This window comes from Tinamus guttatus, unplaced genomic scaffold (assembly GCF_059628265.1).
Source record: "Tinamus guttatus ecotype Peru unplaced genomic scaffold, ASM5962826v1 Tinamus_guttatus_pri_ptg000078l, whole genome shotgun sequence".
Classification (NCBI taxonomy): domain Eukaryota; kingdom Metazoa; phylum Chordata; class Aves; order Tinamiformes; family Tinamidae; genus Tinamus; species Tinamus guttatus.
This window is the reverse complement of record NW_028288612.1, coordinates 945,333-969,878: the sequence shown is the minus strand read 5'-3', so window position 1 is coordinate 969,878 and position 24,546 is coordinate 945,333. Positions and strand designations below refer to the sequence as shown.

Sequence of the window (24,546 nt, the reverse complement as noted above, 5' to 3'; positions counted from 1 at the left end):
AAACTTGCTGAGGGAGCACATCTTGCCTGACTAACCTGATAGCCTTCTATGATGGAATGACCGGCTGGATAGATGAGGGGAGAGCGGTGGATGTCGTCTATCTCGACTTCACCAAGGCTTTCGACATCGTCCCTCACAACATCCTCCTGGGCAAGCTCCAGAAGTGTGGGATAGATGAGTGGACAGTGAGGTGGATTAGGAACCGTCTGGATGGCAGGGCCCAGAGAGTGGTGATCAGCGGTGCAGAGTCTAGTTGGAGGCCTGTAGCTAGCGGGGTCCCCCAGGGGTCAGTCCTTGGTCCAGTCCTGTTCAATTTATTCATCAATGACCTGGATGAAGGCACGGAGTGCCTCAAGGGAGGCAGTGAGGAGGATGGGGCCGGCCTCTTTTCACTGGTGGCCACCAACAGAACTAGAGGCAATGGCCACAAATTGAAACACCAAAAGTTCCACAGGAACTTAAGGAAAAAAATTTCTTGCCAGTGAGGGTGCCAGAGCCCTGGAACAGGCTGCCCAGAGAGGTTGTGGAGTCTCCTTCTCTGGAGATCTTCAAACCCGCTTGGACGCAGTCCTGTGCCACGTGCTCTAGGTGACCCTGCGTGTGCAGGGGTTGGACTGGGTGATCCCTAGAGGTCCCTTCCAACCTTAAGCATTCTATGATTCTATGATTCTGTGATTCCACCAAGGAGCTCCCTGAAAGGTCACAGTTATCTCTCTTAAAGTCCAGGGTTGCAATCCTGCTTCTTGCCCAGCTTCTTCCTCGCAGGATCATGAATTTCATCATCTCGTGGTCACTGCAGCCAAGACTGCCCCCAACCTTCGCATTTCCCACTAGACCATCTCTGTTTGTTAGTATCAGGTCTAGCAGTGCCCCTCACCTTGTTGCCTCATCAACCACCTGCATCAAGAAGTTATCTGCAATGTTCTGAAGGAACCTCCTGGACTGTCTGTTCCTGCCTTGAAGTGAATGAGGCCTTCTACAGGCAACTGCAAGAAGCCTCATGATCCCAGGCCCTGCTCCTTATGGGGGGACTTCAACCAGCCTGATGTCTACTCGTCTTCCCCTATGCTGAGCCCCATACGTTCCAGTTGCTCTCTCTCGGAAAGAGCAACTCCGCCGCCTCCCCTTTTCTGGCCCATCCTTCCTGAAAAGCCTAAAGCCATCCATGGCCACGTTCCAGTCATGAGAGCTGTCCCACTGTGTCTAAGTAATTGCAACGAGATCATTGCCCTGCAATCGCACATGCATCTCCAGTTTGGCTTGTTCATTCCCCATGCTGCGTGCATTTACATAGAGGCACTTGACTTGGGCACCCAAGGTGCCTCTCTATCTAGCTGGGGTAGCAGGAACTTGACTGTGTGGCCTTCAGAAGCATCAGTGGATAAGAGTGGGTCCAACCAGGCTGGGAAGTATCCGCGTGACATCCTTAACCCGGGCCCTGGAAGGCCGCAGACCTCTCTTAAAGGAGGGTCGTGCCTACATATCGGACCTGTTCCCTGAACTGAGGAATTGCCCATGACTATAACCTGCTTTTTCTCCTGTATGCCTGTGGTCATAACCTGGATGATAGTAACATATTTAAGCAATTGGTGACGTATCTTTCTCCTAAGCACTATTCTCTTGCTCGTATGGTAATGGTTAAATGTGTTACCTTGCTTGTTTTGTCTGTTGTTAAAACCCAGTGCATAGTGAGCTTCTTATTTTGTCAGATGAATCATTTCCTTTCTGTATCATTTGCTATTAATAGTAAACAGGACCATTCTTTCCCTTGGTGTCTGGTTCTTGCCGTCGCCCTCCTTCTCCCCAATATCGATTGGCAGAACATGTGTCGAGCTGTGCTCCCTGCAGAGCCCTTCATGCAGGGCAGAGCCTGGTGGGACAGCCCAGGGAAGAGGGAACGGGGAGCGCGGGGCAGCACCGGGCCGGGGAGCGGGGCCGCTCGGGACGTTTCGGTGGAGGGGAGGCAGGGAGCAGTGCCTGAGACTCGATTTTCTTGCATGTAGCAACAGCTGGGGCTGCTGCAGGGCGATCGCTTTAGCCAGCTCAATCTCACTGCCCTTTTCCCATCGCACATGTCCTATTTGTATTTACAGGAACCCACTCCTTTCCGGGAATTCACTCCTTTATGGGGCCTCACTGATTTACGGGAACTCACTCATTTACGGGAAAAGTCTCTTTACTGTCGGGTCACCATAGGGCTCTCGTTGCCTGAATTAAGGGGCTGGATCCTCGTCCTGTCTCGGGGCGATTTGCAGAGGATCCTGGCCCGCTCCGCACAGCCGCTCCTGGCTGATGGACCCCGCAGCCCCTCTCCACTGTCGCTGGGGCCAGACGGGAGGCAGCAGGTCCGGGTGGGCCGAGGGTGACCCAGCAGCGTCACCGGTGTTGTGGGCACCAGAGGGACTCTTTGGGATGGAGCCTCTCTCCGCAGACAGGGTCAGCAGGAGCTCAGAACCCCACGCTTTGCTGGTGACCTCTGTCCTGGGGAACTCTGCGTGCCAGGAACTGCACGGCTGTTACCAGACTGCACAAATGAGGCTGCTGTGCATGTGAAACCGAGGGAGCTTCCTCGTCCCCATTCCCCCTAGGGCAGCACACGGGAGGGGAGAGAGAGGAGCCGTCTGTCGAGGTCCCCTCTGGCCTCTGGGGACATCAGCGCCTGGCCAGGGCTTCGTGCAACCCAGGGGAGGCAGCTGCATGAACCAACGGGGGGATTCGCACCCCGTGCAGGTGCCCAGAGCGACCTGCACTGCAGCCACGGTGGTCCGGTGCCTCCCCCTGCCCCGTCCCCCAGCAGAGCAGCTCCCCAGGGCTGCCCCACACCTTCCCCAGCCCCACACCTTCCTGGAGGCCGTGCCCCAGAGCGGGGCCCTGCTCCGCGCTGCCCCACGCTGTCCATGACCCGCATGGGCTGGGGTGGCAGCACCGGTGCACAGACCCCAAACGGAGGAGCTGGATGGTCTGCCTGGTTTCGACCGTGGTGCCAAGGACTGGGCAACTCGAAGGAAATGTATTGCTCCAGGATGATCGCCCGGTAGGACTCGACAAATCAGAGTTTCAGCATCGTGCCCAAGTGGGCAGCTGCCTTCCTGGATCTCCTTATGGGGGTGACGGGGTGGCCACTGCTCCTTCTCAGTCCAGGTCTGCTCCTTGTCTCCTGCTGCCCCAAGGAGACACCCTGGCCCCAGCCCTGGCCGTTCGGAGTCACCGCTGCAGATGCAGCAGGGCTGTGTCGTGGGACAGGCACCGCACTGCGGACGGTGCAGCCCACAGAAGGGGCTTTGCTCTGGGTGCTGCCCAGGCATTTAGGAGCCCTGGGGCCACCAGAGCCAGAGTGGTCACACCACAGGGTTGCTGTAGCCTCCCGATGACCCCATGATTGCTGAAGAACGCTTGGACGCAGTCCTGTGCCACGTGCTCTAGGTGACCCTGCGTGTGCAGGGGTTGGACTGGGTGACCTCGAGAGCTCCCTGCCAACCTTCAGCAGTCCGTGATTCTATGATTCTGTGATCTGCCTGCCCCGCACGGGGTTAGTTCTTGCCTGCTCCCTCCTATCCCATGCCCACTCATGTCCGGTCACCCACCCGCGTGCTCTGGGTCTCTGGATCAGGGCCAGGCGAGCTCTGCTCCCTCTCCTTGTAGAACCCCAAGTACGAGGATGTTTAGAGGACACACTGCTGTTGGGCTGGCCCTGCACATCCCCAGCGTTTACTCCCATCCTTCACACCCTCATGGACACTGGTGTCGCTTCGCTAGAAGGCAGGTATAAACGAGTCCGGAGCCTCTCGCTTTGCACATGTGTTTTATACCGATTGTGGCTTAGGCTGTGGCACAGAGCAAGGGCTGTAATAGCATTAGCATGAATATTGACCGTGTTATTAAGCTGCAAGATGCCGTCGCTGGGGTAAAACGAGACAGCATAAACTCACCCAGCGCTAGCTGGAGAGGTGACGGTACAATGACACAACCTGTTCCCATGCCCAGGAGACCACCCGACCGATGCACCGTACAAACGACAGGATCCTTTGCCCGATGCGCCGTAGAAACGACGGGATTGCTTGACATGCTCTGGCCATGCAGTCCCGGACTCTTCTCCTCGGGGCATCCTGCACGCACAGCAGTTGTTCCACTTGCTCCCCTAGGACTCTGCATTTTTCTTCAAAATCTCTCTCATCCCCACTGCTGAATGAGCTGACCTGGGAGTAGAGTGGGATTGTGTAATGGGAATTTCCATTCGCCTCCACCACGCTCTGGGCGAGCTCCAGCAGTTCCATGGGCTGCTCACGCCGTTCTGCTCCAGTCGCCCTGTTGTTAAAACCACAGTACCGCTTCCTGCAGCCTTGAACCAGCCTCTGGAGAGCCGCGTTGTCGGTGCCCGTCACATATTCATCTAAGGAGCCGCCTCCCAAGTCTTCCTTACGGGTGAAGAGGACGATCGTGCGCCCCTTGGCCTCCTGCCCAAAGATGCGCCAGATGTTCTCTGCGGCAACCTTGTCCTCCTCCGTGTATCGGCCCAACTGGGTCACCAGCACCAGCACGTGGGGGCCCGGCGCGGACAGCAGCAGGCAGCGAGCGATCTCCTGGTAGGAATTCTGGCCGGGCCGCAGCGTGCCGAAGATGGCCGGGGTGTCGATGACCACCACGCGCCTGCCCTGCCACTCGGTGCTCGCCCTCGCGCACGTCTGCGTCACCGGTTGCGCCGACAGCTGCGACTCGAACGCTGGCCACCCGAGGATGGTGTTTCCCGTTGCACTTCTCCCACTCCCGCTTTTACCAACGAGCACCAGTCTCAGCTCCGGCTTCCCCACTTGCGTGTCTTCCCACGTGCCTGTCCGGAGCAGAAGGTGTGGAGATACTTGAGACAGAGCAGAGACAGCAGCACCGGCGGTTCTGCTCTGGCCACTGCTCTGCAGCTGGAGCAGGGTGCAGGGGTGGCAAGTGGGTGTCCCTGTGCTGGGGACGCTGTCACGCACTGGGGGGACAGGGGCTCAGAGGTGTCCTGCCATCGATCTAGAGGTGACAGCCACGTGCAGCCCTGATGTCCCTCACGTCCATGAGCCTCGCGGCCGGGGAGACGTCCTGCTCCTCACCCTGGGGCAGCTTCAGGCTGCAGGTCTCTGCACAGACACCCTTTCTCTTGCACTTTGTACTGCTTTGAACCATGGAATCATTCTGGCAGGAAAAGACCTTTGAGATCATCAAGTCTAACCATAAGCCCCTCAACACCATACCTGTTAAACCGTGTCCCAGGGAGCCTCATCTACGCAGTTCTTCAACACTGCCAGGGATGGTGACTCCGCCACTTTCCCGGGCAGCCTGTTCCAATACTTGACTACTCTTTCCACGTATAATTTTTTCCTAATATCTAACCTGAACCTCGCCTGGTGCAACCTGAGGCCATTTCCTCTTGTCCTTGTTCCTCTTGTCCTCCTTTGCACAGAGGCTGTGAGCTAGAAAGTAAATTCATCTATCACTAGACTTCTTCCTTAGCCAGTGTGGAAACAGGTACCCCCAAGGGTCATTCAGAGCCCTGGGGGGATGTTCACTGATCAAGAACAGTGTCCAGCAAACCCAGGGGCCTCTGGCATGTCCTTTGGTCATCATTGCAAAGACTGTAACTTGCACTTGTGTCCTTACCGTGACCGGCGTCTTCATTGTCTTGTAGGATGCTGTGTCTCATGTTTTGCAGGACTGTCTGTGGAAAAAGAGTGGTGCTGGAGATTTATTACAAATTCTGGAGACAGAACAATGCTCAACACACATGCAAGGGCTTTCAAGGAATGAAGCTTTCTCTTCAAACAAAATATTTTTTCTCTGCATGGGTTACAGAGAAGCTTATCAGGACATGCAGGGCTGGGCGTGGTAGCATTGCCCAAGGTGTTCTCAGCTTCCTGGAGGAGTACGAAGAGCTGGGACAACTGAGGACAAATGCAGGGACATGCATGGAGATGGTGCATGGGAGCAGAGTAAGGATTAAGGGCAAGACTAAGAGGGGTGACTCTGTAAGGAGTGTTTGCTGCAGACCAAGTAGATGAGGCCTTCTAGAGAGAGCTAGAAGCAGCCACGTGATCACAGGCCCTGGTTCTCCCAGGAGACTTCAACCACCCTGATATCTGTCAAAAAACAACACAGCGGGCACGAACAGTCCTGGGGTTCCTGGAAAATATTGATGATAACTTTTAGATACAGGTGACAGAGGAGTCAACTAGCTGAGCTGCTCTGCTGAACCTTGTCCTAGCAAAGAAGGGGAGGTTGGCTGGAGATGTGAAGACTGGGAGCAGCTTTGGCTTCAGTGAACATGAGATGGTAGAGTTCAGAATCCTGTGAGGAGGAAGCAGGCAGAAAGTAAGATCACAACCCTGGACTTCACAAGAGCAGACTGGCCTCTTCAGGGACCTGCACGGAAGAACCCCGTGGGATAGGGCCCTAGAAGGGAGAGGTCCAAGAGAGTTGGTTGATGCTCAAGGTTCCTTTCCTCCAAGGCCAAGTTGGTGCATCCCAATGAGAAAGGAATTGAGCAAAGGGGGCAGAGACCTGTGTGAATGAGCAAGGAGCTCTTGGAAAAGCTCGGACAGGAGAAGGAAGTGTGCAGGAGATGGAAGCAGGGACAGGCCACTGGGGAGGAACATCATCCGAGTACACAAGGATGGGACTAGGAGGCCAAGGCCCGTTAGGAGTTGAATCTGGCAATGGCAGCAAGAAGAGCTTCTCCAGATAAATCAGGAGCAAAGGGAAGCCCAGGGAGGACGCGGCCCATTGCTGAGCGGGACAGGCACCCTGGGGCGAAGGGCACAGAAGGGGCACACACTGATTGCCACCTTGGCTTCAGTCTCTACTGCTCAGACCAGCCCTGGGCAGTCCCTGGTGAGCGGTGGCTGTTGTCCACCCTGGCCCAGCAGCGGCTGTGGACGCTGTCCAAGCCCTGGCAGGAGCCCCAGGCAGGGAGCGCGGGACCGGGGAGGTTCCAGCAGGGCAGGAGCGGGCTCCTTCCTTGGAGATGGTCAAGATTTGGGCAGGGTGTGGGGCAAGGGGCTGCGTGACCCCGTAAGCAGTGGCTGTTCGGCTGAGCCCTTGCAGCACAACGCGCTCCAGGCTCGTCAGGAACGCAGCCCTCGGGGGATCCTTTCCTCCTGCGCACGGAGCTCAGCAGCACCGGCTGCTGGAAAGGGACGGCCAAGCAGAGAGAGACCAAGGACAGGGGATCGCGGGGAGGAAAACTGCGTCCCGGCCCGCTCCAGCTGCCTGGATGGACACGGCCCGTCCCTCCCTACCGCAGCTCTGCACTGCAAGCCGGTGCCGCTGAGCTCCACTGCATGCAACTGCCCCGGCTCTGCGGCGAGGGGAGTCCCCGGAGGGGCCACGGACCCGCGGCGCCCAGGAGGCCACCCTGGGGCTGTGCCCGTTTGCCGCTTGGCTTTGGAGGCTCCAGGAGGACCCGCTCGCTGCCTCTGCGCCCTGCACACCCAGAGCTGCTGGGGAGATGCCCAGTCTGCCTTGCACGGTCCCAGTGCATTTGCAGGGAAGGGCAAGCACGGTGGCACTCACCTGCACCCTGGCACTGCAGAGCACCCCGCTTCCCAAGACGTCCCGGCAGCCCCGGAGCGATCCGCGCCAGTCCCGAGTCCAGTCCCTGCGCAGGAGCTGCTCCGGACCCGGCTTCGCTATCAGTTTCCTGCAGGGAGGGGAGCGAGCGGGAGGAGGGCGACCGGCCGCCAGCCAACCCTGTGCACCGGGACCGGGCTCGGTGCCGGCCCCTGCGCCGCCCCCCGGCTTCCCGGCCCTTCTGTCCCGTGCAGGCTGCGGGACATCCCGCTCCTGCCCGTGCCCCTTGGAGCTGCCCATATGCAGAAGAACTTCCTTGGTGTGAGGGTGCCCGAGCCCTGGCACAGGCTGCCCAGAGAGGCTGTGGAGGCTCCTGCTCTGGAGATCTCCAACCCGCCTGGATGCGCCCGGGTGCCCCGTGCTCTGGGTGTCCCTGCTGGAGCCGGGGCTGCACTGGGGGGTCCCTGGAGGGCCCTGCCAGCCCCAGCCCTTCTGGGATTCTGGCATTCTGGGATTCAGTGTCCTCTGTCTCCCAGCCTGCTCCCCATGGCCACGGCGCTCGTGGCAGCTTAGCTGTCCCCTCTGCTATGTTCTGAGTCCCCCCCGTGGGCAGCTCAGAGCTGGCATGTCCCAGGCCACACTCCCCGATGCCCCCTCACCCAGCAGAGCCAGCACGGGGACCCCAGTGCCGTGTCCACGGGGCTCTGCAGGGACAGCGGGGTGTTCCCTCAGGCCAGCCCTTGTCCTTGCTCTGGCCATGGCTCTGGAGCAGGGCGACTTGGCCAAGGCTCAGGGAAGATGCTGCGCTCCGTCATGGACATTCGCCCCTGTCACCACGGACCCACTGTCAGGAGGGGAGTGCCCCCGGTGCAGAGCAGGCAAATGAGGGGGGAGATTTCCCATGGATTCCCTATGGGCTGGCATCGTCAGCTGTGGGACTCTACATTTGGAAGGTGGTGAGCTCTTAGCTCCAGGCCAGCCCCTGCTGAGGTTGCCTGGGGTTGTCCCTGCCCAGGGCAGCTCCCCCTCTTGGCTCTCTGCAAAGTGCTCTGCAACATGAGCCCTGTGGTGACCGGCCAATAAAGAGGCTTTTCCAGTAAATGGGTGAGTTTCCGTAAATGCAGACACGACACGTGCTGTGGGCCATGGGCAGCGAGATGAACGTGGTGAAGGAGATCACCCCGGCTGGTGAGGGCGCAGCTGGGGTCCATGCATGCCCTGGGCTCGCTCTGCTCACCCCTCGCCTTGCCCATGGGCCGCGCCAGGCTGGTTTCTCGTCTCTTCAACAGCCTCTACCACTACGTGGCCGTTTGCACCTGCAGCTCCCCTTGCACTTGTGCTGTCTGGACACGGGACCACGCGCTCCCCTGGCACCTGTAACGCAGCAGGTTCTGCTGCTGCAGGGCCCCGAGAGCCACTGGTGGGAGCTGCTGGAAGGAGACTCTGCGGTGGAGGCTGATCAGGAGCAGAGCCCAGCAAGCAGCAGCGCAGACACGAGACAAACTCCTACAAACCCCCGGCCATGGAAACAGGCTGGGCCAACGACCCCAGCAGCAGCCTGGATGCTGTCCTGATACTGCTGCCCGTCCCCCTGCAGCCCAGCTGCTTACCTGGCCACGGAGAGCCCAGGTGAGGCTTCATGCAAATAGTCTAAAAAGCAGGTTGTAGATCATTCCTTGCTCCCCAATCCCTCTGACCCCCTGCTCGTTTCTCCTCCCTCCTTCTGTGCAGTGCCCATGCTGTGCAATGCCTCTTGCAGCCACTTTCGGCACAGCCGCTTTGGTGTCAAGTTGGAGTCAGGGCACTGACCAGCACCTCTCGGACCTGGAGGAGCCTCTGGGCCCCTTTTGCACCTGGGCTACCAAAGCTCTGGGTAGGAAGCCAAGACCTGCAGCCTTTGGCTGTGGCTGTGTCAGTGCCACCGCCTTTCCCCACGCAGGGAAGAGCCGATGCCTCCTGCTCCCCTGGGGCTGGGAAGGACGGGGAGGGACACGGCCACACTTGTGCTCTGCGGGGACCACAGGGGCCTCAGAGGCAAGGCCAACTGGTCCATGAAGCAAAGACACGAGTGGAACAGCGGTGCCCTCGATTGATCTCTGTCTCACCACAACCTCCTTTCAGGTGGTTGGAGAGAGCAATAAGGTCTGGCCCAGGTCTCCTCTCCATGTGGTTGGGCTCAGTGATCTGGAAGGCCTTTTCCAACCATAATGATTCCATGCTTCTCTAAGGCGAACAACCCCATCTCGCCCCGCCGCTCTTTACAAGGTCTGTGCTCCAGCCCCTTCCCCCTCTTCGTTGTCCTTTGTTGTCCTGTTCGTTGGACATTCCAGTGCCTCAATGTCCTCCTTGCAGTGCGGAGCACAAAACGAAGCACAGTTCACGGAACAGCAGGCGAGGTCCAAGCCCGGCTCCCAGGGGGCTGCAGCAGGTTCTGGATGTCCTGGGGCACCACAGCAAACGCGTCCCTGGGTCCGTGCAGCTGCCAGGGAGCAGGGCAAGCGGATCGGGAGCAGGGCAAGCGGATCCGCGGCCACCTCGGTGCTGCCTCCCTGTGGAAGGAGGGAAAGGCGGTGAGACCCGCTCTGCGTTCCCGTGGGGACACAGCCGGGAACGGGACGGCTCCCGGGAACGCGGCGGCTCCCGGCCGCGGCACAACCCGGTTGTGGATCCCTGCGGAGCCCCGCGCTGCAGCCGGGCTCCCCGCTCCGCTCTCCGTCCAAGGAGCCTCCCCGGCCCTTGCGCAGGGACAGCCCCACAGGCAGCTCCTTGTCGAAGGCTGTAGCCTTCCCCTACCTGCCGGCACAACAGCCAGAATGCGGGTTGTGCCCACAGGCACCGCTGATCCTGGGTGCTGCCCCCAAAGGGACCCTCATCCTGGCGCACAGGGAGAAGCCGCTGGCCATGGAGGTCCTGCCGCATGAGGACACCCCAAGGGAGCAGCGGGGCAGGAGCGAGCGGCAGCGGCGCTGGGAGGAGGGAGAGGAGGGTCGGGAGGAGGAAGGGCAGGAGGAAGGGGTGAGGGAGAGGGAAGGAAAAAGGGAGAAGAGGAAGAGGCGCCTCAGGAGCCGGGAGGCAGAGCGGGAGCTGCCGCCCCTGCTCCGTGGGCTCTGCTCTTCCTGCACCGCTGCCACCGGCGGCACCGGTGCCACCGACCTGCCCCTGCAGCCGCGGAGCAGCCGGATGGAGGCGGCGGGAGCGGGAGGCAGCGGGAAGCGGCGCTGCAGGATTGTGGTGATTCTGCTTGTTGAGAACGAAGCACAACGTGGGAACGCTGTGGCGGGATGGGAGGGAACGTTACAGTCAAGCAGACAGAGCAGTCAGTTGGTGTGCCTTAACCAAGGACAACCTGGAGCTGTTCATTAAAATCAGATTTTTTTTTAACACATTTAAAAATTTGCAGGAAAATCAAAGGTCTGCATCCTTAAGCGGACTGCCTTCATTATAATGCTAAAAATAATGCCCGTAGGTCAAAAGGATCCTCATCCAGGTGAAAACCCTTCCCTTGAGCATGTGTAATAGTGGACATGATGAGGAAGTAATATTACAATTATATATAAATTACTAACCAATCAGTGTAAGAAGGATGTGTTTGGGATAATTCCTGAGTGCCTAAATGCGGGCTGGTAGGTCGGGAGCACGGGAAGCCTCCGAGCACACCGGCTAGTGCAGCTCCCAATGAAACGGCAAACGCCTCTCGCGCGGGTGCGATTATCGGCTCCAGCTCCATTCCCTCCTCTGCTCCTCAGCCAGGGAAGAAGGGCACCAGCACGGATTAGGGGTTGTCCTGATGGAAAGCAGCTCCATGAGAGGGATTTGGGAGTCCTGGGTGGCACCAGGTTACCCGTGAGGCAGCAACGAGCCCTCGTGGCCAAGGAGGCCCATGGGCTCCGGGCTGCATCGGGAGCGTTGCCAGCGGGTCCAGGGAGGGGACCCTGACCCGACCCTCCCCTGGAGGAACTTGAGGCCGTTTCCTCCATCCGTTTTCAGTTATTGCGGAGCAGAGCCCGACCCCCCTCGCTGCAGCCTCCTTCCCGCAGCTGCAGAGCGATGGGGGCTCCAGAGCCGCCTCCTCTCCGCACCGACAGCCCCGGCTCCCCCGGCTCCCCGCTCAGCTCTGAGCTCCAGCCCCTTCCCCAGCATCGCTGCCCTCCTTTGGACGCTCAACCTGTTATCTGCTAGAAGAGAACAGGGGCAGGGAGGGATGTGTTGCAGGATTCAACACTATGAGGGAAAGGAGACAAGAGAACCATTTTTGGGCATCAGCAGAACTCCTCCGGCCCAAAAGGTTCAAACCCACTGGAAACCCCTTTCCCTCCTCTTCCTCCTCCTCGTCACTCACCACCTTTGATGTCCTTACAGCTCTCAGCCCTGGCCCATTCCGATGGTTCCCCCTGCCCTCGCGAGGTTCTGCCTCTGCGGCTGCGTCTCGTTTTGCTGCTTTCCCCCCCAAAACGGTGTCTCAGTCCTCCTGCTTGTGCTGGGAAAGAGAACAGCTAGACAGGGCGAGGAGGGACAGGGAAAGGGCTCCGAGAGGAGGCCCCAGCGCAGGGCAGCAGAGGGGAAGGGGTAAAAAGGCAAGAAAAGCTAATAAATATCTCAGGGATGCGGGTGCTGCTGCCGCAACGTCCCATTCCGAGCACTGTGGGACTCTGCAGCCTCCTTTGGACCTTGCGCAGCCTGGGTGTCCCCAGGGCTGGTGGTGGTCCAGCAGCCAGGCGGGAGGCAGTCTGAGCCGTGCCGGAGCGCACAACCCTCATTCCGGCTGTTGTTGCGGTTGTGCGGCAGGTAGGGGAAGGCTACAGCCTTCAACAAGGAGCTGCCTGTGGGGCTGTCCCTGCACAGGGGCCGGGGAGGCTCCTTGGACGGAGAGCGGAGCAGGGAGCCCGGCTGCAGCGCGGGGCTCTGCAGGGATCCACAACCGGGTTGTGCCGCGGCCGGGGGCCGTCCCGTTCCCGGGAGCCGCCCCGTTCCCGGCTGTGTCCCCACGGGAACGCAGAGCGGGTCTCACCGCCTTTCCCTCCTTCCACAGGGAGGCAGCACCGAGGTGGCCGCGGATCCGCTTGCCCTGCTCCCGATCCGCTTGCCCTGCTCCCTGGCAGCTGCAGGACCCAGGGACGTGTTTGCTGCGGTGCCCCAGGACATCCAGAACCTGCTGCATCCCCTCGGGAGCCGGGCTTGGACCTCACCTGGTGTCTCAAGTGTTTGAGCTGGGAGGGTTCTGCCCCTGCTCCCCACTGAGCTCCTGAGAACGTCGCTGTCTGGGCAGGTTCCTGGCATTGACTTTCTGGGCCCCTTGGCCCTTCCTTGGGGAGCGTTTCACGGACTTGCTGGGCAGATTTCCGGACCCTTTTCCTCTCTTGAGCTCCCGTCAGTCGCTCATGGAGCGCCCGGGACGAGGTTCCTCCCTGTGGACTCCATCGCAGCCTCTCCCTTGCCATAGGGTGACCCTGCACAGGGGCCAGGAACTGGGTGCAGGTTGTCCTGCTGTGACCCAGGGTGTCCGATCCCCATCTGCCGCATCCCAACCCTCAGCACCGGCAGCTCCTGGATGTTTGCTGCCGCAGGGGAACGTTTGACTGGGGACAGGAGGAGCTCCAGTTTATCCCGACACTTCTGGCCTTGCTGCCTCTCTGCCCACGCTCCTTCCACGCGCACCCCTCGCCGTTCCCGAATGCCTTGTCCCTCCCTCCCTTACAGGTAGCTGCAGTCTGGCACGTCCCACCGCGTGACGGGGCGGGTGGATGTGGGAGCGGACAGCTCATTTGGCGCTCACTGCCTGAATTCCAGAGCGCGGGAAGCAGCGGGGCAGACGCGGAGCGACCGACCCGCGACCCGCCGCAGGCCTCCCGCATCCCGAGGTATTTAATCCCTTTCCTCCTTTTCTCATCCCGGCGGCAGCGGATGGGGTTTGCAGGGCGCTAATGCCGCACACGTGTTGCATGCACCGGCGCGGAGCGTCGCTCCGCAGGGAAGCGGGAGGCTGCGGGCCGTGCCGGGCGCCGCTCCGGTGGGTCCTGCAGCTGCATGTGACACACACGGTCCCTGCGGCGCCCCGCCGGGCGCTGCGATCCCTCCTGCACCGCCGCGGCCCGCTTGGCCCGGCCATGCAGCGCCGGGGACAGGAGGCTCCTCCTGCAGGGCTGCACTGCTGCCTGCGGTTTCGCTGCTGCGCCGCGGGGTCCACGTTGCTGCTGCAGCCGGGGGCGTCCGCGCGGGGAGCCCAGCGGCCCCCGCAGCCGGCGTTGCGCTGGGGGCTGCGGGTCTGGATCAGGACTTTTCTGGCAGCTGCAGAGGCGCGTGGATCGGCGCGGTGACGTCCCATGGCTTTCCCGGCTCCTGATGGTCCCTGCAGCAGCAGGATCCGTCGCCAAAGGCAGCTCCCTGCAGCCGCAGCGGTGGGAGCCGGGCGCAGGCGCAAGGGCTCCGGGGCCGCTGGGGTGATGGGGGCCGGAGCAGCCGCGGGGCTGGGCAGGACCCTCTTCCCTGGCTGCAGAGCAGGAGGAGGGAATGGAGCCGGGAAAGGCGGGATGCTCCTGCCAAGAGCAGCAGGGAGGGCGCTGGGCACATGCGGGAGGTGCCGGGCTGGGGACAGGGGCTCCTCTCTGTCCGTGACGAGTCTTCGTGCTTTGTCCCCAGGGCTGATGGTGGGGATGCAGCCGGAGCGTTGCAGGCGGGTCACGAGATGCCTGTGCCCGGCACTGGTGGTGGCCATGGGCATAGTCCTCATTCTGGCTGTCGTCTCGGGTGTGCTGATAGGTAAGGGAAGGCTACGGCCATCGACGAGGAGCTGCACGTGGGGCTGTCCCTGTGCAGGGGCCGGGAGAGCGGAGCAGGGAGCCAGCGGCTCCGTAGGGATCCACAGCCGGGTTGTCCCGTTCCCGGGAGCCGCCCCGTTCCCAGCTGTGTCCCCATGGGGACGCAGAGCCGGGTCCCACCGCCTTTCCCTCCTTGCACAGGGAGGCAGCTCTGTGATCGCTACCGAAAGGGTGATGCCGCCCCGGGGTGCTGCGACGGCTGGATCGGCTACCACGGGATGTGCTACAACCTGCCGCTGGAGGAGAGCAGCTGGGAGCAGGGCCAGCGCGGCTGGGAGCAGAGCCTGCACAGGCTGCACGAGCCTGGCCGCGCTCGAGCAGCCCTCGGAGCTGGTGAGGACACCACGAGCACCGCGAGCCCTCGGCCCCACACGCTTTTCCTTCGGGAGCCTTCGGGGTTGGGATCCGGCAGCAGCGTGTGACCATCTCCCTGCTTTCCCCCCTCTCCCTCAGCATTTCCTCCGTGGCTTCAGGAACCTCCCGGACAGCTGGGTCGGGCTGCGGCGCCGTGACGGGCGCCTGCGTTGGGTGGACGGCACCATCCACAACGACACGTGAGTCACGTCCAGCCCCGTTTCCCAGCTCCTGACAGTGCCCGTGCGGATGGGGACAACCCAGTGTCCCCTTCCCTTCCCTTTCTGTCTCATCCCTTCCCTTTCCTCCCCTTCTGCAGCAGTTTCACGGTTCAGGGCGAGGGTGAGTGCATCTACATGAGCACCAAGGACTTTGCCAGCTCCAGCTGCTCCCTGCCCAGACCCTTCATCTGCAGCGCGCCGCAGGCTCCGTGAGCCCAGCAGCTCCATGAGCGTCTCCGCGCTCCATGAGCCTCTCCACGCTGCTTATGCCGGAGCTTCCCACCAGCTCCGCTGCAGCAGACGGGTTTGTTCTTTTCATCTGGAATTGCCGCGGCAACTCTCCTACCTCCCTGGCTATCGCTGCAGAAGTGCAGAGAAGCCCTCGATGCAAATGGAGCCAGAACACTCTGCGTGGCCATCCACGGTGTAACTGCACAGGACGCTCCAATGTGTAGGAGGCCAAGGAGACAACGTTGGGTGCTGCCTTGTTTTTAACCTCAAAGAACTCTCCCGTTCTTCTACTTTCTGCACTTTATCCCCAGAAACATTTCCACTCCACACCTTTGCTGCTGTGCTGCCATCTTCCCAATGTGCATCCCTCCCCTATAGCACATGTGAATAAACCTTAGTGCCTTAAATAATCTCAATTTTACCCCTTAATAAACAATTTTCGCAGACTCTCAATGTGCTCCCGATGCAAGGAGAGCTCCGGGGGCTGCCGGGTTGTCTCCCTGTTTATGGGATTAGCTGATTAACTTAGAGCCATTCTTCCATTTCAGAGGACTGTTGGCTGCTCTGGGCACAATCAGCCTTATCTCCTCGTCAGGATGCAGCCGTCAGGGCTGCTGTTGATGGTTAATGTCCGAGTAGGGGAAGAAATCAGGGAGGCAGCCACCAGGGTCGGATAATGTCACTGGTGGGTGACACCTGAACAGGGCTATGTGTGAAAAGCTGGGCAAGGAGCACCCCTGTCACCCTCATGTCCCCATTCCCAGACTCCTGTTTTTTGCTCCATCACCACCTGGGAGATCCAGGCCGTGTCCCCATGGTGTCCTGTGCGGTGGGGTCGTGCCAGGCAGCGCTGTGGGTTGGTGCATCACGTTTTATCCTTGGTGTCACCTCCCAGGGGCAGCTCCCGCTCCTGGGAGCGGAGCTCGGTGCCACCTGCCCTGCCCGGAGCAGCAGGTTGGGACAAAACCGGCCTGGGACAAAACCGGCGTCCTCTGTCCCTCCGAGCACAACGAGGGACCGAAGCGGCTCCTCCTCTCCGAAGCCGCCACCGCAAGCGGTTCCACAAGACCACGTAGGGAGAGGAATTGTAAAAGCGGGAGCTGCCCTCCCTGTGCGGTGCCCTCGGCTCAGGAGCACCCGCCGGAGACGGCCCCGGCGGCGCCTCCTCCCAAAAGGAGCGATTCACAGCAGAAACTCCCACCTGGAAGGCCCAGGAAAACGCGCTGAAAGCCTCGCGTCAGTGCAGGAGACCCCAGGGACACTGGAGACGCGGAGGTTTTCCAGGCTTAGTTAATTTAATTAATACATATCAGAAGTACCTGCATTTCCACACGCACAGTGGTTAAGAGGAACAACCGGAAAGACAGGACGGACACAGATTTGCACAGGGCTTCGCGCTTTGCCGGGCACAAGGGCCCAGCAGACGCTCCCGGCCTCGCCGAATCCAGCGCTCCGGCCTCACCAAATCCAGCGCTCCGGCCCCCGCTGCTGCCTGGGCGAGGAGCCCCCCGGAGCCCCCCATGCGCTGGGCCCAGCCGGGGCAGCCCCCGCGGCTCCATCCACAGCAAAAGTCTGGGAAAACCCCTGGCTTTGGGGCTGCATTTGGGCTGCTGGAGGCTCCTCCTGCCCGCGGGCGGCTCTGCTGCCGCGCAGCTCCCCGGGCTGGCGCGCGGTGCCGGCGTTCGAGGACGCCCGGAGCCAGGGAGACCCTTCCCATGCGCTGGCGCCGCCGGGGGCTGGGAGGAGCTGGGGATGCTCCCCTTCCCCAAGGCTTCGTGTCTAGACGTGCGGAGCTCGCAGCCCTGCGGACTGGGCTCAGACCCTCTCGGGATGCATCCAGCAGCTTCCACGGGGAGCAGGGAGGATGGAACTGGGATGGCTGGGAGAGCTGGAGGGAATCCTGCTGCTTGCAGGGGCCGGGGTGCTGCCTCCGGAGATCGGTCCCTGCGGAGGCTCCCGGCCCCGCGCGAGGCCTCAAGGCTGCAGGAGGGAAGCGCCGAGCGGGAAAGGCGCAGGATTGCTGCGGAGCTCCAACTGCTCGGCGGCCCAAGGGGACCGCAGTGACGTCCCCATGCTCGTCGCAGCCGCGGTCCCGCTAGGGGAGGCCCCGATGTCCTGCGCGCCTCGGACGCGCTCGGCGGCCCCGTCCGCCCCGCTCCGGCTTGCTCCCTCCCAGAGAGCCCTGGCGGGCCCAGGCGTCCCCGCGGAGCCGGGGCAGCGCGCGGTGGCTCGCACGGCCGCGGGGACGTGTGTCCCACACGGGGAAGTGCCTACGGCTGTCCCCGAGCATGGTGCCGGCCGAGACATCGCGCCCCGTGCGCTGCGGGCGCTGGTATGGCCACAGCCGCAGGCGCGAGGACGTGGCTCTGCAGCGCGCCGAGCACGCGCGAAACGTCATGCACGTGCGACCGGGCACCGGGGCGAGGAGCGAGCAAACCCCGCGCTGCTGCTGGGGGCTTTGCGAGCAGGATCCCCCTCCCAGCCCCCTCGGGCCCCTGCAGGGAGCTGGGCGCTTTTGCCGCCGGCAGCCGGGCCCCGCGGGCGGCTGCTCTCGGGACGCATCGTCCCGGCGGCGGCGCAGCCCGGCCGGGCCCGGCTCGCTGCCCTGGTGCTGCTCAGCCCGGCGGGACCCGGGGCTGGCGGTGCCGCTGCTCCCGGCACGCGTGGGGCAGCCCCGAGGGCAGCGGGGGAGGCAGCCGCCCGCCCGTGCGGAGGCTCCTCAGACGGGGATGGGGCTGCCACGAGCCCTGGGCAAGGACTGAAGCCCCCAGCTGCCCCCCAGCCTAATCTCCCCGGGGCAGGAGAGCAAGGGGGGTCCTAGCGCCTGCAGGAGACCCCACGGGGGGCACGGGCCGCAGGGAGACGCAGCCCGGGGGGGAGCCCCGGGGTTTGCGGCTGGGCCGCTGGAGCAGGAGCCCAGCCGGTCCCTGCGGGGCGCATGGCCGCGGGCTCACGTCGGGGTGTCCTCGTCGGCGCGGGCGCGCGGGCACGCGAGCGGCTCGGGCTCCGGCAGGGAGCCGGCGGGGCGCAGGGCGCCGGCGGGCGCGCTCTGCCCGGCGTGCGTGCGCTCGTGCAGCCGCAGCGAGCCCTTCTGCGCGAAGCCGCGGCCGCAGTGCGCGCAGGCGAAGGGGCGCTCGCCCGCGTGGCTGCGCTGGTGCGCGGCCAGGCTGCTCTTGCAGCCGAAGCTCTTGCCGCAGCGGGCGCAGGCGAAGGCGCCGCCGGCCGCGCGGGGCTCCCGGCTGCAGGTCGGGGCCGCGGCGGCGGGGCCGGCGCGGGGCTGCTCCTCGCCGTGCGTGCGCTGGTGGTTGAGCAGGAAGCGCTGCTCGCGGAAGCGCTTGCCGCACTGCGCGCAGCTGAAGGGCTTCTCGCCGCTGTGGATGCGCTGGTGGGTCAGCAGGTTCTGCTTGAGGCTGAAGCTCTTCTGGCAGACGTCGCACTGGTAGGGCCGCTCACCCGTGTGGATGCGCTGGTGGATGATGAGGTTGTGCTTGAGGCTGAAGCCCTTGCCGCACTCGGCGCAGATGAAGGCGCGCTCGCTCGCGTGGTGCTTCTGGTGGCGGGCGAGGCTGGGCTGCTGGCCGAAGCGCTCGCCGCACAGGATGCACTTGAACTCCTTGCCCGCCTCCTCCTCCTCCGCCTGGCTGTGGATCACGAGCACCCGCTCCTCCCCGAAGCTCTCCTCGCTGCCGGGGAAGGCGAAGGGGTTCTCGCCCGCGGGCGACGCCAGGTCGGTCATGGGCACCCGCGCTCTGGCTCACGGCTCCCGCATGCCTGGGGGGCGGAGAGAGGCGGCTCGGACCGGCCCCAGCCTCTGCAGCGGGGATCTCCCATCCTATCCCATCCCATCCCATCCCATCCCCTCCCATCCATCCCATGCCCTCCTCCCATCCCGTCCTGTCCTGTCCCATCCTGTCCCATTGCGTCCCGCCTTCCGCGGCGCCCAGCCCCAGGCTCCGGGAACTGGTCGGACCGGTGCGCGCCAGGGCCGGCCCCGCGGGGCTGCTGCCCGGCCCCGCTCCCGCCCCCCGCCAGCCCCGTTCCCGGGGGTCTCTGCAGCCGCCCCCAGCCCGGGACCGGCCGAAGCCCCGCGGGGGCGGGAGGAGGAAGGCGCCGGGGCCCCGCTCGAGCGCAGGGAGCCGCGGCCACGTGCTGGGCCGGGAGCCAAGGCCGGTGCCGGCCCGGGGAGCCCCCAGCGAGGGGGCGAATGCGGCGGCCGCCGCCTGCCCGCGGCGCCAACCGGGCGGCCGGGGCTGGGGGCATCACGGAGGCCCCGCTCCGCGCCCGGGGCTGAGGCCGCTCGTTCTCATCGCACCGGTGTCCCCGGCCGCGCTGCGGCCCCGCGGCGCTTTGGCCCGGGGGGGCGGCGGGAGCGGGGCCGCCCCGGATCCCCCCCATCCCCCTCCCGCCGCCGCCGCCGCCCCGGGGCAGCGAGCGGGAGGCGCCGCATTGCGCCTGGCTGCCGCCGCCGCCCCCGGGCCGGTACCGCAGCTGCGAGCCGGTACCGCGGGGCCGGGCCGGTACCGCGGGGACGAGCCGGTACCGCGGGGCCGGGCCCGCAGCTCCGAGCCGGTACCGCAGGTGCGAGCCGGTACCGCAGCGCCGGGCCGCGCATCGCCGGTTCCGCGGATCTCGGCCGGTACCGCGGATCTCGGCCGGTACCGCAGCGCCGGTACCGCAGCGCGGGGCCCGCGGAGCCGCCCCTACCTGGCCCGGGCCGGCGCCGCCGCCTCCCGCATGTGACCGCGGCGCTTCCTGCTGCGGGAGGGGCCGCCCCGGTACCGCCCCCCCCGCAGTCCCCGTCCCCGCCCCCCCCGCAGTGTCCCCCTCCCCCCGCAGTGTCCCCGCACCCGCCCATCCCCCCCGCCGCCCCCCGCCCCCCGCAATCCCGCGCTGCGGCCCCCCCGCAATCCCCCCCCCCCGCCGCCGCCCCCGCCGCTCTCACCCGCTCCCGCCGCCGCCGCCCGCGCCCGCCGCGGCTCTTTGTGGCCCCGCTGGCTCCTCCCGCGCGGCTGACGCAGCCGCCCGCGCCCCGCGCCCGCCCGGCGGCTCCCGCAGCCCCGGCGGCTCCCGCAGCCGCTTCCCGCAGTCCCCGCGGGCTCTCGCGGCCTCTGCCCGCACCCCGGCGGCCCCCGCAGCCGCTTCCCGCGACCCCGGCCCTTCCTGCACCCCAGCAGCTCCCGCAGCTCCAGCCCCTTCCTGAATCCCCGGCCCTTCCCGCACCCCGGTGGCTCCCGCAGCTCCAGCCCTTCCCACGTTTCCCTTCCCGCAGCGAGCACAAGGAGGGGCAGGCAGCCGTGACAAAGCCTTTATTTTAAATAACCTCCGAAAAAGAGATCGCGAGGAGCCGGCGGGCGCGACGCCGCGGGGCTGCTGCGGGTGCCCCGCGAGGTGCCGGGCGGCCGGTGACACGGGGTGACAGCGCGTGACGCCGTCACGGACGCAGAGCCCGGCCCCGGCGCCCACCCCGGGGGCTCCAGACGGAGGCCCCGTCCCCGCGGCCTTCGCGGCCAGCAAAGCAGAACACGGGGCTTTCCCAGAGCTAGTGCTGAGAACTAGGCAGCTCGCTACATGCTAGAGGGGGCGCGGGAGGGAGGGGGCCGCCGGCCGGCGCTCGGGACGCGGCCGCAAAGCGCAGGCAGCTGCGGGGGAGCTGTGCGGTCCTGCGGCACCACCGGGGACCCAGCGCCCGAGGATCCTGTCCCATGTCCCTGGTAGGACAGGGAGTCCGGGGTTGGGTCACCCCGTGTCCATGGGCCACGTCCCCAGCAGGACAAGGAGCCCGGGGCCGGGTCACTCTGTGTCCATGGGCCCTATTCTGTGTCCCCAGCAGGACAGGGAGTCCAGGGCTGGGTGACCCCGTGTCCATGGGCCCTGTCCCATGTCCCCAGCAGGACAAGGAGCCCGGGGCTGGGTCACCCTGTGTCCATGGGCTCTATCCCATGTCGCCGGCAAGACAGGGAGCCCAAGGCTGGGTTAGCCCATGTCCATGGGCTCTATCCCGTGTCCCCAGCAGGACAAGGAGCCTGGGGCTGGGTCACCCCGTGTCCATGGACCCTATCCCATGCCCCCAGCAGGACAAGGAGCCCGGGGCTGGGTCACCCTGTGTCCATGGGCCCCGTCCCATGTCCCCAGCAGGACATGGAGCCCGGGGCTGGGTCACGCGGCGCCCACGGGCCCCGTCCCCGGCAGCCCCCGCCGGCCCTTCCCTGCCGATCGCGGTTGCTGCTTAGGAGCTAAACCGAGTATGAGAAAGGCGCTAGGCAGAGGTTATCAAGAGCAAGGACAGAAGCACAAGCCACCCCCCACCCCCCACCCATCCCCTGTCCCCGAGGGGACACTCGGAGCCGCCCCCACATCCCGGCGCTCCCCCGAGGGCTCCCGGGGAGGCTCTCGGCCCGCGGGGCCCTTCGTCACTGTCCCTGGGCCTGGCGGCACCGCGTGGCGCTCGGGACCCCTTCCCAGGGCCCCGCGCGGGACGCCGAGCTCTTCCCGCGCTCGCGGCCGGGCTCCCCGCTTGCTGCAGGCTCCCGACGGCGCCCGCGGCTTCCCCGGGCGCCAGGGTCCATCCGCGGCGCGTGCCGCTCGCCGGCAGCGTCCCCGGTGTCCGCGGGCCCCGAGCACCGACGCCGCTCCGGTGTCCGTGGTGCAGCGCGGCCCCGGGGCCCGGCGTGTCCCGGCGGGCGCTACAGGCAGCTGGGGCACGGGGAGGGCTTCTCCTCGCCGTGGCCCCGCTCGGGCGCTCGCAGCACCCGCTTCTCCTCGAAGCCGCGGCCGCAGCCGCCGAACTTGCACCACGCGTCGGCGCGGCAGTCGTGCGGCGGCTTGAGCAGCAGCTGCCGCTGCCCGACGCAGTCGCTGCAGCAGCAATGCGGCGGCGGCGGCGGCGCACCCGCCTTCTCGCCCGGCGCCTCGCCGCACTTGCAGGCGCCCTGGGCGGCGGGGCCGGGCGCCGGGGGCTGCGCCCCGAGCTGCTGCTCCTCCTGCATGAGCTGCAGCAGGATGTCGGCGGCGCCCGCGGGGCTGTCGGGGCGCGCGGCGGGCGGGCGCAGCTCGGCGGCGGCGGCGGCGCCGCGCGCGCAGGGCGGCAGCAGCAGCGCGGGCGGCTCGGCGCCCTTGGGCTCGGCGCGGCGCGCGGCGCACGCGGCCTCGCAGCAGGCGGGCGGCGCGGCGCCGGCGTGCGTGCGGCGGTGCCGCAGCAGATGCGCCTTCTGGCTGAAGCCCTTGCCGCACTCGGCGCAGCGGAAGGGCCGCTCGCCCGTGTGCGTCCGCTGGTGCACGGCCAGGTTGACCTTCTGGCGGAAGCGCTTGCCGCACTCGGCGCAGGCGTGCGGCCGCTCGCCCGCGTGGCCCTGCCGGTGCAGCTGCAGCTCGCCGTGCTCCTCGAAGCTCTCCCCGCACAGCGAGCAGGGGTAGGGGCTGGCGGGCGCGCAGGGCCCCGCGGGCGGCTCGCCGGGCGCCGCGTGCACGCGCTGGTGCACGCGCAGCGAGAGCTTGCTCTTGAAGCGCTTGGGGCACTCCACGCACGGGAAGGGCTGGCGCCCGCTGTGCGTCTTCTGGTGCGCGATGAGGTTGGGCTTCTGGGCGAAGCGCTTGCCGCACTGCGCGCAGGCGAAGGGGCGCTCGCCCGTGTGCGTGCGGTAGTGCGTCACCAGGTTGCCCTTCTGGTTGAAGCGGCGGCCGCACACGCCGCACGTGAAGGGCCGCTCGCCCGTGTGGATGCGCTGGTGCGTCACCAGGTTGGTCTTGAGGCTGAAGCGCTTGCCGCACACGTCGCAGCGGTAGGGCCCGCGGCCCCGGTGGTTCTGCCGGTGCTTGAGCAGCCGCTCGTACTGCACGAAGCCGCGGCCGCACTCGGGGCACACCCAGGCTCTGCCCTCCAGCTTCTCCGGCGGCGACTTGGGCGACAGCTCGTCCCCGGAGCTCTTGTCGTGCTCGGGGCACGGGTAGGGCTTCTGCCCCGCGTGGCTCTTCTGGTGCGCCACGAGCGACAGCCACAGCCCGAAGCTGTTGCCGCACTGGTTGCAGATGAAGGGCTTGTCGGCGCCGGGGGCGGCGGGCGCCGCGGCGGCCGCGTCGCCCAGGCCGGGCTGCGCCGCGAGCGGCCCCAGCAGCTGCTGGCTGTGGCCGAAGGAGCTGGCGCAGGCGCCGGCCGCGTCGGGCCCGTGCGGCGGCCGCAGCAGCGCGGCCTTGGCGCAGAAGCCCTCGCCGCACTGCACGCACGGGAAGGGCGGCTCGCCCAGCGCCGGCGGCGGCGCCAGCAGCGCCTCCTTGCCCGGGAAGCCCTTCTCCGGGCACGCGTAGAGCTCCTGGCCCTCGGGCAGCTTGGGCAGGGGCAGCGGCGCCAGCGGGTTGAACGCGGCGGCGTCCTGCTCGGCGCCGGCGGGCGGCAGCAGCGCGGGCGCCGCGCCGTAGGGCAGCGCGGGCGCCGCGGCGCGGCCCGGGCAGCGGCGCTGCCGCGGCGCGTGCGTCTTCTGGTGCGCCTTGAGCGACACCTTGTCCTTGAAGCACTTCTGGCACTGGCCGCACGGGTAGGGGCGCACGTCCGTGTGCGTGCTCTGGTGCGTCACCAGGTTGGTCTTCTGCGTGAAGCGCTTGCCGCACTGCGCGCAGGCGAAGGGGCGCTCGCCCGTGTGCACGCGGTAGTGCGTCACCAGGTTGGTCTTCTGGTTGAAGCTGCGGCCGCACAGGAAGCACGTGAAGGGCCGCTCGCCCGTGTGGATGCGCCGGTGCGTGATGAGGTTGGGCTTCTGGCGGAAGCTCTTGCCGCACTCGGGGCACACGAAGGGGGTGTCCTCGGGGTAGCCGCGCTGCGGCGCGCGCAGCCGCGGCTTGGCCGCGCCGTCGCCGTCGCCGGGCAGCGCCTTGTCGCTGGCGGCGTGGATGCGCTGGTGCGCCAGCAGGTTGGCCTTCTGGCTGAAGCTCTTGCCGCACTGCGCGCAGGGGAAGGGGCGCTCGCCCGTGTGCACGCGCCGGTGCGTGAGCAGGTTGGGCCGCTGGCTGAAGCTCTTGCCGCAGTCGCCGCAGCGGTACGGCTTCTCGCCCGTGTGGATGCGCTCGTGCGTGATGAGGCTCTGCTTCTGGCGGAAGCCCTTGCCGCACTGCGCGCAGCGGAACGGGCCGGCGCCCGCCTGCGGCGCCCAGCAGCCCGCCCTGCCGGGGCCGGGGCCGGCGGCGGCGCCGGGGCCCAGCGCGGCCGCGCCGTCCCGCTCGGCGCCCGCGCGCTCGCCCGCGCGCTGCCCGCTGTGGAACCAGCGCGCGGAGCCGCTGGCGCCCGCCGGGTAGAGCTCCAGGGCGCCCAGCGCGCAGCCCGGCTTCTCCTCCTGCTGCTCCACCTTGCCGGCGCGCCCGGGCTCCACTGCGGGCGACAAGGGCCGGCGCCGTCA

The 24,546-nt window shown here is 65.6% G+C and overlaps 3 protein-coding genes across 3 annotated transcripts in view; 1 reads left to right on the top strand and 2 right to left on the bottom strand.

Moving 5' to 3' along the window:
• Nucleotides 1–3,935: 3,935 nt before the first annotated feature.
• LOC104579383 (GTPase IMAP family member 1) lies at nt 3,936–5,655 on the bottom strand. Its single transcript, XM_088519984.1, has 3 exons — nt 5,638–5,655; nt 5,050–5,172; nt 3,936–4,913 (listed from the first exon to the last, which is right to left on the bottom strand). The coding sequence occupies exons 1-3, from the start codon at nt 5,653–5,655 to the stop codon at nt 3,936–3,938; spliced, it is 1,119 nt and encodes a 372-aa protein (XP_088376110.1).
• A 3,032-nt stretch (nt 5,656–8,687) lies between these two features.
• LOC148595676 (C-type lectin domain family 2 member L-like) lies at nt 8,688–15,145 on the top strand. Its single transcript, XM_088519983.1, has 5 exons — nt 8,688–8,730; nt 14,179–14,298; nt 14,499–14,613; nt 14,831–14,911; nt 15,031–15,145. The coding sequence occupies exons 1-5, from the start codon at nt 8,688–8,690 to the stop codon at nt 15,143–15,145; spliced, it is 474 nt and encodes a 157-aa protein (XP_088376109.1).
• Nucleotides 15,146–18,113: 2,968 nt separating this feature from the next.
• LOC148595673 (uncharacterized) overlaps nt 18,114–24,546 on the bottom strand; it is an 80,035-nt gene continuing 73,602 nt past the window's right edge. Inside the window, exons 12-14 of the mRNA XM_088519982.1 lie at nt 22,261–24,518; nt 21,851–22,092; nt 18,114–18,912 (exon numbers count right to left, since the gene is read on the bottom strand). Of these exons, the coding sequence (XP_088376108.1) occupies nt 18,114–18,912; nt 21,851–22,092; nt 22,261–24,518 (3,299 nt within the window). The remainder of the gene's footprint in view (nt 18,913–21,850; nt 22,093–22,260; nt 24,519–24,546) is intronic.